The sequence below is a fragment of the Myotis myotis genome, unplaced genomic scaffold (assembly GCF_014108235.1).
Source record: "Myotis myotis isolate mMyoMyo1 unplaced genomic scaffold, mMyoMyo1.p scaffold_m19_p_12, whole genome shotgun sequence".
Lineage (NCBI taxonomy): Eukaryota > Metazoa > Chordata > Mammalia > Chiroptera > Vespertilionidae > Myotis > Myotis myotis.
In genome coordinates, this window is record NW_023416316.1 from 23,788,393 (window position 1) to 23,802,057 (window position 13,665).

At 43.8% G+C, this 13,665-nt stretch overlaps 1 protein-coding gene across 8 annotated transcripts in view; it reads right to left on the bottom strand.

The window, feature by feature from the left end:
- NR4A3 (nuclear receptor subfamily 4 group A member 3) overlaps positions 1 to 13,665 on the bottom strand; it is a 36,081-nt gene that overhangs the window by 7,697 nt on the left and 14,719 nt on the right. For 7 of the 8 annotated variants that reach the window (XM_036330211.1, XM_036330210.1, XM_036330206.1 and 4 more), the window contains 2 exons: positions 5,803 to 6,002; positions 3,766 to 3,944 (listed from right to left, as the gene is read on the bottom strand). In XM_036330211.1, coding sequence (XP_036186104.1) covers positions 3,766 to 3,944; positions 5,803 to 6,002 — 379 coding nt within the window. The remainder of the gene's footprint in view (positions 1 to 3,765; positions 3,945 to 5,802; positions 6,003 to 13,665) is intronic. The other variant, XM_036330213.1, reaches the window with a different exon arrangement.

A 13,665-nucleotide genomic window follows, 5' to 3' on the forward strand; every position in this document is an offset into this window, starting at 1 on the left:
GTGGTTTAGGAACAGACAATTTTGGGTTGTCTGCTTTCTGATGCCAATAGCCCAACTGATATCCCACAATCACCCTTTTTGATCAATGGAGTTCATTCAGAAGTCAAGATTTCACGGGAACCCATATTCAAATGAAATTAATATCCACAACAAGACACATTGCTGTTTCCCAGGCATTGTCTTTGCTGCCACTTCCTGATGCTTTCACACATTTTAAACTCCTTCCCAACCAGCAAATCACAAAAAGATTACTGTCAGGTTCAGAAAGAGGAGAAGGGGGACTTACGTTATAACCACAGCACCTAAAACAACCCGCCCTGCACAGGCTGGCAGGGCTGCGGGCAGGACCTGGAACTCCACCATAAAAGACTTGGCCTCTTTTAAGTGCAGCTTAATTACTTTAATATTACTGTCCTTTTTTGAGCCTCTCTCAAACATCCAAGGAGAATTTCACCAAACACACTGCCTTCGAAAGCCACCACCAGTTTCCTCATGTCACTGAGACTGATTTTTGGACCCCAAAGGGAAGGGACAGGCATATGCCTATTTGAGGGAGTCCCTGTCACCATCCCTCCAAAATGGAACACAGGTGGATCGACTGCCTATTCTGAATTCAGTTTGGCTGCATCACAAACCTAATTTTACGTAATCCTTACTGCTGCCTCATGGAATGCATGTTGCTTTCCCCATTTAACAGGTAGGGAAACTGAGGTTCAGAGAAATAAAACGTATTACTCAATGGCACCTACTTATTAAATAGGGGATCCCAGATTAAAACCTGGGGGAGGTGCTGGATGCCGAAGTCCATGCTATGTCTGCCATAACAGACTGGTATGAGCTCCCTCCTTCCTGAGCAAGTCTCCACACAATGGGCAGAGGGCTGAGCAGCCATAACCACAGGACACACAGCAAAGTGCAGGCAGAGACAGGACTGGCACCATCTTCTCCTAATCCAGTGATGGCGAACCTTTTGAACTCGACGTGTCAGTATTTTGAAAAAACCTAACTTAACTCTGGTGCCGTGTCACATATAGAAATTTTTTGATATTTGCAACCATAGTAAACCAAAGACTTATATTTTTGATATTTATTTTATATATTTAAATGCCATTTAACAAAGAAAAATCAACCAAAACAATGAGTTCGCCATCACTGTCTAATCCCTACTCTGTATTCTCAGCACTGAACTGTCCAATGTTCTCCAGCTTGGGACTTCCTGGCTTCACAGTTGTCTACTAATATTTACTTAAAGAGTAAAACAAACAAACAAACAAACAAAGACATAGACTTCAGGCCCGCCTCTTAAACTACAGCTCCCACACCTGGACTGGCCTTTTCCCTTGGAGTCTCTTTTCTGCTACAATTTGTGCTCAAAACCCACTGCCAGGGCAGATCTTTCTAAAGTGCAAGCTTTCACCTGATGCTGCTCTGGTCAGAACTTTCCTGTGGCTCCCCACCGCTCTCACGATAAACTCCAACCTTCTCACCTAGGAGTGAAAGGTTCTTCATGTCCGACCCCATCCTTACCTAGCATGGCAGTCTCATTTCCCATCACTCTACTCTTTTTAGAGATTTCCATCCTGGAACTTATAACAGCCATAGTTTCAATGGCTTTAGCAAATTTTTATTTGTGCCTAGAAATCATGCTCCTTCCATTCTAGTTTGGCGATATCGTATCCTCTTTTGAGAAGACCTCATGTTACCTCTTTTGAGAGACCACCCCCCACCTTTGGTCTCTCAGCACTTTGTACCCACTCCCTCATCCCCACCATGGCACTCAATACCTTGTTTCACATACATTATCTCTGAAAACCCACTGACATGCCAGAGTGCCTAGATCAGCGAACACTTGTTGATTAACTACAGAGATTTGCTGATTTCCATAGAGATATGGCAATGCACTGGGTTTATTTACAGAAAGCCAAGGCTGACTCTAGATTTTGTTTCTGTGTTTTTTTTTCTTAATTAACTAAAATCCATACTCCCCAGTTTTGAATGTTTAACTGTCCTAGGAAGAGCTGAATGGTTTTGAAACTGAGCTGAAGAGCTTTAGTTGAAAGACAGCCTTTGAACCCATTTCATTACAGTCCTGCTGGAGTGATATGCTTGTCCTTGAATGTGCTTATTTTTCTTCGGGTGCTCCCATATGCCATTTGAAAGTCCTTTAAATGGAGCCCACAGCCTTTAAGACTGCCTTTATTTTTGTTGTGTTAATGTCTCCCTTGGAAATCTCTGTCAGGTCCCATCAAAAGAAGGGAGTTTCTCAGCCAAGACCAAAGACCACCAGGAGGAGGTGAAGTTCCACTTGGAATACCGAGGGAACAAGCTAGTGTCTGATTCCTACTGTAGCACATGCCATTTAATTATCTTTGCCTCCATGTAAATCGTTCAGTGATGAACCAGCCTAGCATCTTAGGGTACTCAGACATATCTCACATTGGCTAACAGTGAGGTCCCAAGAAGGTGCATGGAAACAATGCACATCTCTGGTGATCAGGAAGAAGGGCCCATCTTGCCAAAGGATGCATTTGGTCCCCCGTGAAACTCATCACCTGCCTGAAAAGCATGTTTTCTACAGTCAAGAGGGTATCAAATCTGAACCTCAATTCTTAGTCCAATAGCCTAGGCCAGTGGTCAGCAAACTCATTAGTCAACAGAGCCAAATATCAACAGTACGACGATTGAAATGTCTTTTGAGAGCCAAATTTTTTAAACTTAAACTATATAGGTAGGTACATTGTTATTAACTTAATTAGGGTACTCCTAAGGCTTAGGAAGAGCCACACTCAAGGGGCCAAAGAGCCGCATGTGGCTCGCGAGCCGCAGTTTGCCAACCACGGGCCTAGGCTGTGCTTCAGTCTGATGAAAAGAATGGGAGGTGAGCCCCGGGTGTGGCTAGCCTCTTAGGGAGCCTCCACTTGCCACTGCCTCACCAGGCCCCAGTCTGGCCAAGAAGGATGAGATCACACTGGAAACTCTAAAGTATCAAGACACAAAGGGAGCTGGGCCCTTGGGTCTCAGGACCAGCCCCAGGGAGATAAAATCTACTCTCTTACCCGATATGCCTTTCTAGTTCCCTCTCCCTCTCCCTCTTCCTCTCCCTCTCCCTTTCCCTGTTTACCTCTCATTCCATCTTGGGGCCATTTATATCCCAAAAGATAGAAAGAGAAAGACATCTAGTGACAGAAAGGCATAATATAGAAATTGAATAAGTTTTATGCTCCTGTTTCTTAACTTTTAAAATTATTGAGTTGAGCCATTTTTTGCTGTTTACAAGTATCCATTCTCTCACTCCCCTGCCAATCAAAGTTTTAAATCAATAGATAGAGGTGTGTTTTACATGTGTAGCTCTTTGGTTTTACTTTAGGTCAATAGCCAAGGACTGAGGAGAGGGGAGGATTTGCCCTCAGTCCCACAGGAGCAGGCTGGATAAGCTAATTTTCCTTTGAAACCCTTGTGAAGATAACCCTGAAGCAGTAGTGCAACTCTCAACAGAGCGCCTGTGGAAATTTAGATGTTCATATATTGGGCTTGTTGACAATGATAACTCAATAGGAACCCTCTCTACCTGGAGGTTCATGACAACAAGTTGCAGATATACGTCTCTTGTTTAAATTAAGTAAAATGTCGCAGATTTCAGAACAGTGGCAGTCATTTTCCTAATTTTCTGGTGTGTATGATAGCCAAAGCCAGAATCCACCTTAACACAGGAAAAGAGAGAAAGGAGGATGTGGTCGCTTCGGGTGACAGCAGGGTGGTGCTTACCTGTGATCATGCTCAGTGCTGACAGGCATGCTAAGGCTTGGATATCAAGGTTCAGGCTCTGCAAACTTAAGGAAAAGTCTTTAATGGAGTCGAGCCACTCCCCAAATCCACGAAGGCACTGAAGTCGGTGCAGGACAAGTCCATTGCAGAACACAAACTTATCTTCAGCAGTGTTTGACCTACCAGAGAAAGTCATGGGGGTTTGGGGGGTAGAAACACATTAAATAGGTCTGTTCAGTCTATCCAATGGGATCACATCATAACGCATGGCACCCAGACAGTGTTCACAACCCAGTGTGGTGCTGTCAAACCTGCCCAAACACCCTTGATGAACACCCACCACCACTTGTCTGTGCTAACTTCCTGAGTGAGCACCAATCCCTGGGAAAGCTGCCAGTCTCTGTTGTGGGCTCACCTGCTTTCCACAGTGGGGCTGAGCGGGCTATTTCTAAATCTGTCCTGAGAGTGTATATCAGTCCATAAGTATCCCATACTTCTCTCATGAAAGGTGCCCTGGAACTTCTAGTTGGACATCACCACTCAGCCGGGGGGCTTTGGGCGCTCCCTTACTCTCTCTGGGTTTCTTTTTCCTTATGTATAAACAGGAGTTCTAGTGGCTACCTTCTAAGATTGTTGTGGGAATTAATAATATACAGGATCTGAAATCATGCACAATGCCTGGTATGCAAGACGAGTCTTAGGTGTAATTAATTCTGAATTCTATGTGGTCCTATCTTTAATCTTAGCCTTCCTTTAATTTTCAAATTGCTTTCCACATATTTTATCTCTTTCAGCCTACTGCACTAACAAGTTAATATCTATAACTGTGTCTCTTGGATGCATAGTTTCATTCATTCATTCACTAGTCAAGTATTTCCTGAACACCATTTCCTGAGGTATGTGCCATTCCTAGAGCCAGGCACTGGCGGAAACTTGGTGACTAGAGCATGCCTAGTGCTTGCCCACATGGAGCTAATCATTTACTTAATCCTATGCTGCCTGCCTAACAGATGATAGTCACATCGTTGGCTTGGCTCCTTCGTCCAGCAGGTTAGCTGTAATGATGCCAATTACTGGCACTCCAGTTGTAATTCCCCCTGTCTCTCCCACAGATCCCTCCTCAGAGGTACACAAGGACCGACCTCTCAATCTCAGAGTTTAAAACCTGGACCTCAGACCACTGGCATCAGAATCACTGGAGCATGAGTTAAAATGCAGATTTGTGGACTTCTTCTAAGACAAACCAATATAGCTGGGAATGAGGCATGGAATCTGCACTTTAAACAAGAATTTCTGCTAACACAATATGAAATAGGAGGGGAGGGTAAGGAAGAGAATGAGGGGGAAGGGACATTCTTTCTCTATAATATTTGGTGAAATGTTGGTACCATCTCCTAAAATTACATAATGGCAAGGAAGCAAGGAATCTGAAATGTTACTCATGCTTGGATTCCAGGTCCCGGCTTTTTGGGAAGGAACTTCCATTTGTGTTCAGTGTCACTGAGCATGAAAGGTTGAACCAAATCTTTTGATCTAGGAGCTATTCTCTTGGAGTAAACACTGGGGGTTGAGAGGCAGTGGGAACTCTTTAGAGCCCCATCTGGTGTACTAGAACAGTGACTTGTAAATAGAAACCCGTGAGGTAAATGCAATGTTCTCAACAAATACGTGCTCCCAGGAAATACCTTTCGCACCATGGGACTCTATAGAATCCCAGAGTGTTGGCATTACAAGGAGCTTCAGATATCACCAAACCCAACCTCCTCATTTTACAAAGAAGGAAACTGAACTTCCGATGAGGCAAGAGACCCGCTCAGGGTCACACAGCAAATCCATATTAGAACTGAGGGCAGAACCCAGGAGTCCTGGCTTCCAGTCCAATGCACTACCCACTACTCAGCTTTTTAATGCCTGATCATATTTGATATTTCCTTCCTGAGCAACCTTCTCTCTGATGACTCATTTGCAAACACAGCAGGTTTCAAAGTCCTTCAAAGGAAGGAGTGGACTGAAGGTAGATAAAATAATAGTAGTTACCTGATGGAAAGTCTGAGAACAAACAGCTCCAAAAAGGCTGATTCTATAAGTAATGTCTGATCTTCTTTGGGGAGATCAGTAAATCCGGGGATCTTTTCTGCCCAGCTTCTGGATACGTCAATGGAAGCTGTCAGAAGGTTGTAGAACTGTTGTACGTGCTCAGCATCTGTGCCTGCAGCGGCCTGGTCCGAGGGACAGTACTAGAATGCAAACCACAGGCAGCGGTGTTATTTCAGTTCAACGGGGATGACAGCATCATTTGCAAGTGGGCTCCCCCACGGCTGTCTAGGTCTGAATCCTTACTCTCAGGTCCCACAGTTGATATAACCCTTTGCATTCACAGTCTCATCTGATTCTCACAGTGGCCCCATGATATATAGAGTGAAGGTTGTGACCATTTAATAGACAAAAGAAATTTGCTGAAGTCCCATCAGTGCAGTGGTTTTCAGTCCTGACTGCAATCATCTGGGGAGCTTTAAAAAACACTCATGTCTGGGTCATCGCCACAGAGATTCTAATTTAACTGGCCTGGGTTGAGGACTGGTCACTGGTGATTCCCAAGGGCAGCCAGTGTTGAGAACCAATATCTCAGGGGTTTGTGTCTGAGTGAACCTCCAGTATCTACTGACTCCACTAACGTACAGCTGCCTCCAAACAGGATGCTTAATTAATCCATGGTTCTCAAAGCGTGTTCCCTGCACCAGCAGCATCAGCAACACCAGGGAATGTGCCAGACAGAACTAAGGAAGAGGAGAAGAGAATGATTTTCGCTTGCTGCAGGTAGATTTCTGTGAGAGAAGAAAAACCAGGAAGAGGAGCAGGGAGGGTGTCTCAGTGGCAGGGCCCAGGCGGCTGTGTGCCATCAGACTCGGGACTGTGACTATTTAAATTAATGAAGTTAAAATAAAAATTCAGTTCCTCAGTCACACCAGCCACTTTTCAAGCTCAACAGCCACATGTGATAGAGAACATTTCCATCACTGCCGAACATTCTATTGAACAGAATTGATCTCCCAGGAGAAGAAAGATACAAGTAGGAATAAAGTCTCTACCCAGCTTTTGGATATTCTGGTAGAGTCAGGGTTTTGCCTGAATTACCGGAAGACAATCTTTCCTACTTCAGGCAAAAAGATTGAAACAGCAAGGTAATCATCAAGGGACAATGAACAGCACAGACAGATCGGCACAACACGCATGTAAATATGCACATCATTTCCTTCGCACTAAGAGCTGCGGGTGCTTTTGCATCCCTTCTCTAGGTTAATCCTCCTGGGGTATGGATTTTAATTCTCCTTTTACAAATGAGGAAACTGAGGCCCAGAGAAGCTCACAGAGTCTGAGAGTTTCCAATAGTGGTATAGCCAAGACTTCCACCTGGCCTTGTGGTTTCCAGTCCCAGCTGTTAATATGTCTGATGTTACTAGCTGGGAGCCCATGGTATAGTTTTAAGAAAGCATTTTATTTTGCTCTAATTGGAGGTCTCCAGGTATGCATTCATTTGGTCCCATGTTTTGTCAGCAGCACAGTGACTGGCACCTGATTGACTCCCAATCATTAGTTGTTGAATACTCTTTGATGAAAGAAGCGTCAAGGGAGCGCCTGGACTTGCCACAATGCCCTAACCTGGCTGGAGGAGAATCAGCCAATAAGCAGCCAGGTCCGTATTGTAGAACTACTTAGGTATGAGGAAATGAGGCACTTGTCTTAATTGGGCTTCCCCCACCCCACCGCCCTACACACCCTTTTGTGCTTTCCCAAGAGGCATCATGAAGTAACAAAAGAAACATCGGACAAGGAGCCGAACTACTTTAATCCTTGATTTGCCCAGGCCTCTTATTTGTGAAACAGTGTAGCTTTGCTGCTTACTTTAGTTATCTGGGGCAAATGACTTCACTTTTCTGAGCTTCAGTTTTCCCCTCTGTAAAACAGGGACAGTGCCTTCCTCGGTATTTTGTTGTGATGATCAAATGTGATAATATATGTGAAAGGCCTGACACACGGAACACGTTTCACAAACGATGACAGTGATGCTACTGATAACGGTTATGATGCTTGAAACTCTCACTGTCCCTCAGCCTCCACATTTTATAAAATGGGAGAAGGTTTTGACTTTTCAGCCCTGACTATCTAGGATCCTGTAACATCAGGTCCAGTTCAGAGCCCTGGGTCATCCCACTCAGTGCCCAGACTCTATGAAGCCCTGGATGTTTCTGTAATGGGTTCAATGAACCACGGGAGAAAGAACCAGCCTTCCTTCCTATGGATAGTCAAGGATGGTGGCCTGATCCTGGTGCCGGATACTTCCCACCACCTCCTTTCAGTTCACACTCTATATTCACTGCAGGAGAGTGGGAAAGGGGATTTTATTTTACTTTCTTACTTTCTCCTCTGATATTAACCTAATTCCACATGCTCTCCAAGGGCAGGATGAAAATCAGGGCAGGACCACCGTTAGAAAGCTGACAGCACTACATGTGAAACTCCCGAACACGTGATAACATGGAGCAGAGGCAGCAGATCATGGGGTCCTCCTCCAGGCTCAGGCACTGACTTGCTGTGCAGCCCTAGATAAGTTACTTCACTTCTCTGGGCCTGTTTCTGCCTCTGAAGTAGGAAGTGACTGCCCTAGCTGACCCCTAAGATTCCTTCTGCCTCTTGCATGCAGCCATTTTTCTATTACTGATTTCTAGTTTAATTCCACTGTGGCTTGACGGCAGACATAGTGCGATTTCTTTTCTTTCTTTTTTAATTGTTAAGGTGTGTTTTATGGTCCAGACTATCAGCAATCCTGGTGAATGTTCCATGTGCTGGCTCTTGCATTCAATGATTCCAAATGCAGCTAATCACACAGGTATGAAGTTATTGCCTAGAATTTTTTTTTCTTTATTGATTAAGGCAGCGGTTCTCAACCTGTGGGTCGTGACCCCTTTGGCGGTTGAACGACCCTTTCACAAGGGTCGCCTAAGACCATCCTGCATATCAGATATTTACATTACGATTCATAACAGTAGCAACATTACAGTTATGAAGTAGCAACGAAAATAATTTTATGGTTGGGTCACAGCATGAGGAACTGTATTTAAAGGGCCAGAAGGTTGAGAACCACTGGATTAAGGTATTACATATGTGTCCTTATCCCTCCATTGCCCCTCTACTCCCCGACCCCTGCCCTCAACCCCTGGTGTCTGTGTCCATTGGTTAGACTTATATGTATTGTCTAGAATTTGACCTTGATTCAGCATTGTTTTGTTTTAAAACAGTGAGTAAAATGGAGAGAAAAAGACTAAAGAATGCAAACTTTTTCCTGCGCATGGGACCTAACAGCTCCCTCTTGCACTGACTTCCCTGAAACCATGACTCACAACTCAATAATCTCTGTGCTTCCAATATTTGCTCACCATCCTCCAGAGCACTTAGCTTTCACCCAGGGTCCCCTGCAGGCCTCTGCCCCTGCTGGGCTCACATTTCATGCATCCTGCACACAGGGAAATGCAGCCCTTGCCTGCCCTGCGTGTGCAGTTTTCCCTGATGAGGCCCAGCAAGCAGAAAAGCCAGCGGGCCTGGCATGCCAGGCCCCAGCCAGACCCTCTGGGCTTCACCTGCGGTGATTCTAGTCCAGTATTTTGGAGCCAAACTGGACTCAGCCTGTGCCACCAGTAACTTGGGGGTGAATGGAGGGTCAGCATCCAATGCTGAGGGAAAAGACAAACCAAGTATCCCCTCTACTGAATGTAAGACTTAGAGAAACATAACAAAACATTTTAGATTTTTTTCTCTGCCTGGCCTAGCACTTTATAAAAACCTCACCAAGGAATACTGGACCTGGAGTTGGAAGAACCAGATCCCCATTTTGCTTGTGTGCTCCCCTGCATTACTCTCTCAGGGCCAAGCAGGTCTGGGGTTCACCAAAGGAAATTTAGAAATATTTGTTTATTGATCAAACATAGGTCAAATAGAGAAAGACTTTAGCAATGAATCCTAACTTTTTATTCTAGTCTATATGGATAACTGATCCATCAAAAATCTTTAGCTATAGCCAGTTTGGCTCTGGATTGAGTGGCCTGGGTTTGATTCCTGCCAAGGGCACATGCCTGGGTTGCAGGCTCCATACCCAGTGGGGGGTGTAGCATGCAGCCAATCAATGATTCTCTCTCATCATTGATGTTTCCATCTCTCTCTCCTTCTCCCTTTTTGAAATCAATAAAAAACTATTTTTAAAAATCAGGCTTTACAACTAGTCAAAGATACAGTATTACATTTACTGACATCTAATGGTGATTTCACTAAAGCACCTGGAATGAGAATCTAGAGCTACAAACGACAATGAAAGCTATTTAAACTGAAATGAGTCTACACATTTTATATGGCAATAATGTGGCTACACAGGTCAGATGTGAGGCAGAGCCTAGGCTTAAAATGAATTGTTTGAATGGGAGCACCAGCCCTAAAAAAATTAGTAATATGATGCTGTCATAGCAATGTGGAATCTGGCATTTACTCTATCTCACTTATCAGTCCAGGCTAAACATGTAAAATATCCTAAGAACATTTCATCTCCCCTTACAATGTTACTTTTCCCTGGGTCTTTATATATTTTAGATGTGATCACTCTTGAAGCCAAACTATATATACATATTCTTAGGTTCTTACACTTTAAAAATGGGCAGTGAATATATTTCCCCCCATATTTATTCCTTTCTTATCTATTTAACTCCCCTTAAAACAAAACCAGAAACAAATAAACTGTCTTCCCTGTCCCCCCCCCCCTCCCCCCCCCCCCCCCCCCTGCCATGGCATCACAGTTATTTGGTTACTTTCTCTTTCCTTCATGAAGGTAGGAGCATTTTTTTGTTTTGTTTTTTTAATCCCCACCTGAGGAGTGAGGATATTTTTTCCATTGCTTTTCAGATGGAAGGGAGGAAGGAGGGAGAAAGAGGGAGAGAGAAGAGAAACATCGATGTCAGACACATCGATTGGTTGCCTAGCACACACACACCCCTGGACTAGGAGTGGGGATCAAACCTGCAACCTAGGTATGTGCCCTTCACTTGGAATAGAACTGTGACCCTCTGGTGTGCAGGCCGATGCTCTTACCACTGAGCAATTCTGGCCAGGGCAGGCGTGTTTCTTTCTTTCTTTTTATTTATTTATTTTTTTGGTTAATCCTCATCCGAGGATATTTTTCCATTGATTTTTATGGAGAGTGAAAGAGAGAGGGAAAGACAGAGAGAAACATCGATGTGAGAGAAACACACCGATCGGTTGCCTCCTGCATAAGCCCTGACCAGGGCCTGGGCCGCGGAGGAGCCTGCAACCAAGGTACGTGCCCCTGACCGGAATCGAACCCAGGACCCTTCGGTCCACAGGCCAGCGCTCTATCTACTGAGCCAAACCGGCTAGGGCGCAGGAGCGTTTCTTATTCAATAATACGTTCATTGCTCTAGAACAGTGCCTGACACCCACGAGTCATTCAATACATATCAATTAAATAAATTAATTGCTTTCTTGAAAATTTATATCTCTTGCTCATTCCTTCTCAGCCCAAGAAAAGCTGGAAAATGGGAGATTCAAGATAAAATTGTCCTTATTAAACTATATTGGTGGTTCTAAAATTTTAATATGCCAATGAATTATCTAAGGTGCTTGTTAAAATATAGATTCCTGCCTGCCTTGTCCCTCCCCCCAATTCTGATACAGTAGGCCTGGGCGTGGCCTGGGAACCTGCATTTTAAGCAAATCTCCTGGCTCTTTCTGAGTGAGGCTGTCTGGGCACCACACTTTGGGAAATGCTGACCTGTACCCACAGTGAAATTACAGCAGGCATGCCGATCAGGGAATGAGAAGGCTGGAAGGGGTCATGGGAGTGCCCTTAGTCCAATCTCCTCACCATTCAGATGAGGAGACAGGCCCACAGAGGGGCAGGAACTGGCCTGAAATCATCTAATGAATTGCCAATTTGGAGGATCTCTTGAAGAGTCTCTTTCTGCAGAGTTTTCAGGCTGTTTCCTTGGTTAGGTCTAACATGTGTTAGCCATGTTGTTTCTCAAGCTATCTTGGTAACATACTTAACCGCCATTTGCTGGTGCCTGGTATTTTATCTGAGCAATATCTCTTGTTTTGGCGTCTGTTACTACACTAAGTGACACCAATTACCAGAAAACATCGTAGTTTGCTGAAAAAATACTTGAAATGACCAGCTAATGAGGACGTTAAGTTTATTTTCTCGTTAGTAATTATGCAGGCTCTGAAGCCAAGCCCAGTATCTATATATACTTGTATTGCTAAATTAAAAGCAACTGTGGGGTAGAGAATAGCAACATTTCAAGAAGAAACAAATCAAATGTGACATGTTTTGACTGCACTGATATACAAGGATCTGAGCTCGGTTTTAAAGGAGAGAAGTTTGGCCCAAAGGAAACGAGGAGGTCCCAGAGCCAGGAACGCTTCGCAAAGCGAGGCTCGCTTTCTGGCCTCTGAAACATTAGTTCCCTCTGTGACTTGGAACACAACTCCTCCACCTCCTTTTCCCACAAATGAGGAAAATCACTCGCTTACAACCTTAAAGGCGCGAATGGTGGTGCAAGAAGATTAGAACACACCTGTCTGGCAAATATCTCCTCGTTTCTCTATTAGCCTGATTCACTGAGCGGAGCTGGTCCCTTTTATAAATTGTTTACATCAAATCAACTGTCTCTGACTCAAACCCGACAGGGCACATTCTTATTAAAAATGTAATAAATTATGAATACACACTGCTGTTATCGGCTACTGCTGAAGAGTGAAATTAGGCAGGAACAAATAAAGGCACTCTCATTTTTCACTTCTAAATGGTTTGCTTTTTAAAAAATGAATGGGTATATATTACTATTATTGTAATTTTAAAAAAATTAAATAAAGCTTCTTTAAAAACAAAACAAAACACACACCTAGTTAAATTGCCACTGAGTAGAAGTGGCAGTATGGTGAAATAGAAACATGTATTCAGATACCTTGAATGATGAGATTTGGATCTAGGCTACGCTCTGCCACTGACCTTAGACGAGTCACTTAACCCCCTGGAAGCCTGTATTTACTCCTCTGAAAATATGGGGGTTGGATTAGATGATCTGATCTCAAGGTCACCTCCAGTTGTATAAACTTATAAATATAAAACTTTAAGGAGAAGGTATTATGAAAATTGAGTTTCAATTGATGACATTCTTTTTTTTAATCCTCACCCGAGGTTATGTTTTAGAGAGAGGAAGGGAGAGACAGAGAGAGAAACATCGATCAGTTGCCTCCCATACATATCCGACTGGGGATTGAAACCATAACCTAGGTATGTACCCTGCCCGGGACTAGAACCCGCAACCTTTAGGTGTATGGGACAACGCTCCTACCAGCCAGGGCTGAGTGACATTCTTAAGAAAATCACCCAAACCATAAATTATATCACAGGAAGCTGGGACCTAAGTAGTAGGCACTCAATAAATTAATTTTGCTTCATTCATTTTAGGTTAATTATTTTTAGAGAACAAAGCACATATGTTTATATGTATATGTATATATAATCACTTGCATTTAGGGACAATAAGGTAAACCCCTAGCATCATAAAATCTTAGAATTGGAGGAACTTAATGAAATCCAAAATAAACTCTCTGCTAGTGAGAAATCCTGTTATGTGTTCCCCTTAGTTACTTGTGTGATGATCACACGCCCTTGTCTTCAGGGTGAGCTGAAAGGGGCTCCTTCCTTCCCCCTCTAGATCTGTCCTTGGGAGCAACAGTCCTCTTTGCCACAGAGCAAAAGAGTGACCTAATCCTGCCAAACCCTCTCCCTTCCTACATATTGCACATACACTGTCATTTCATCCAATCATCCCT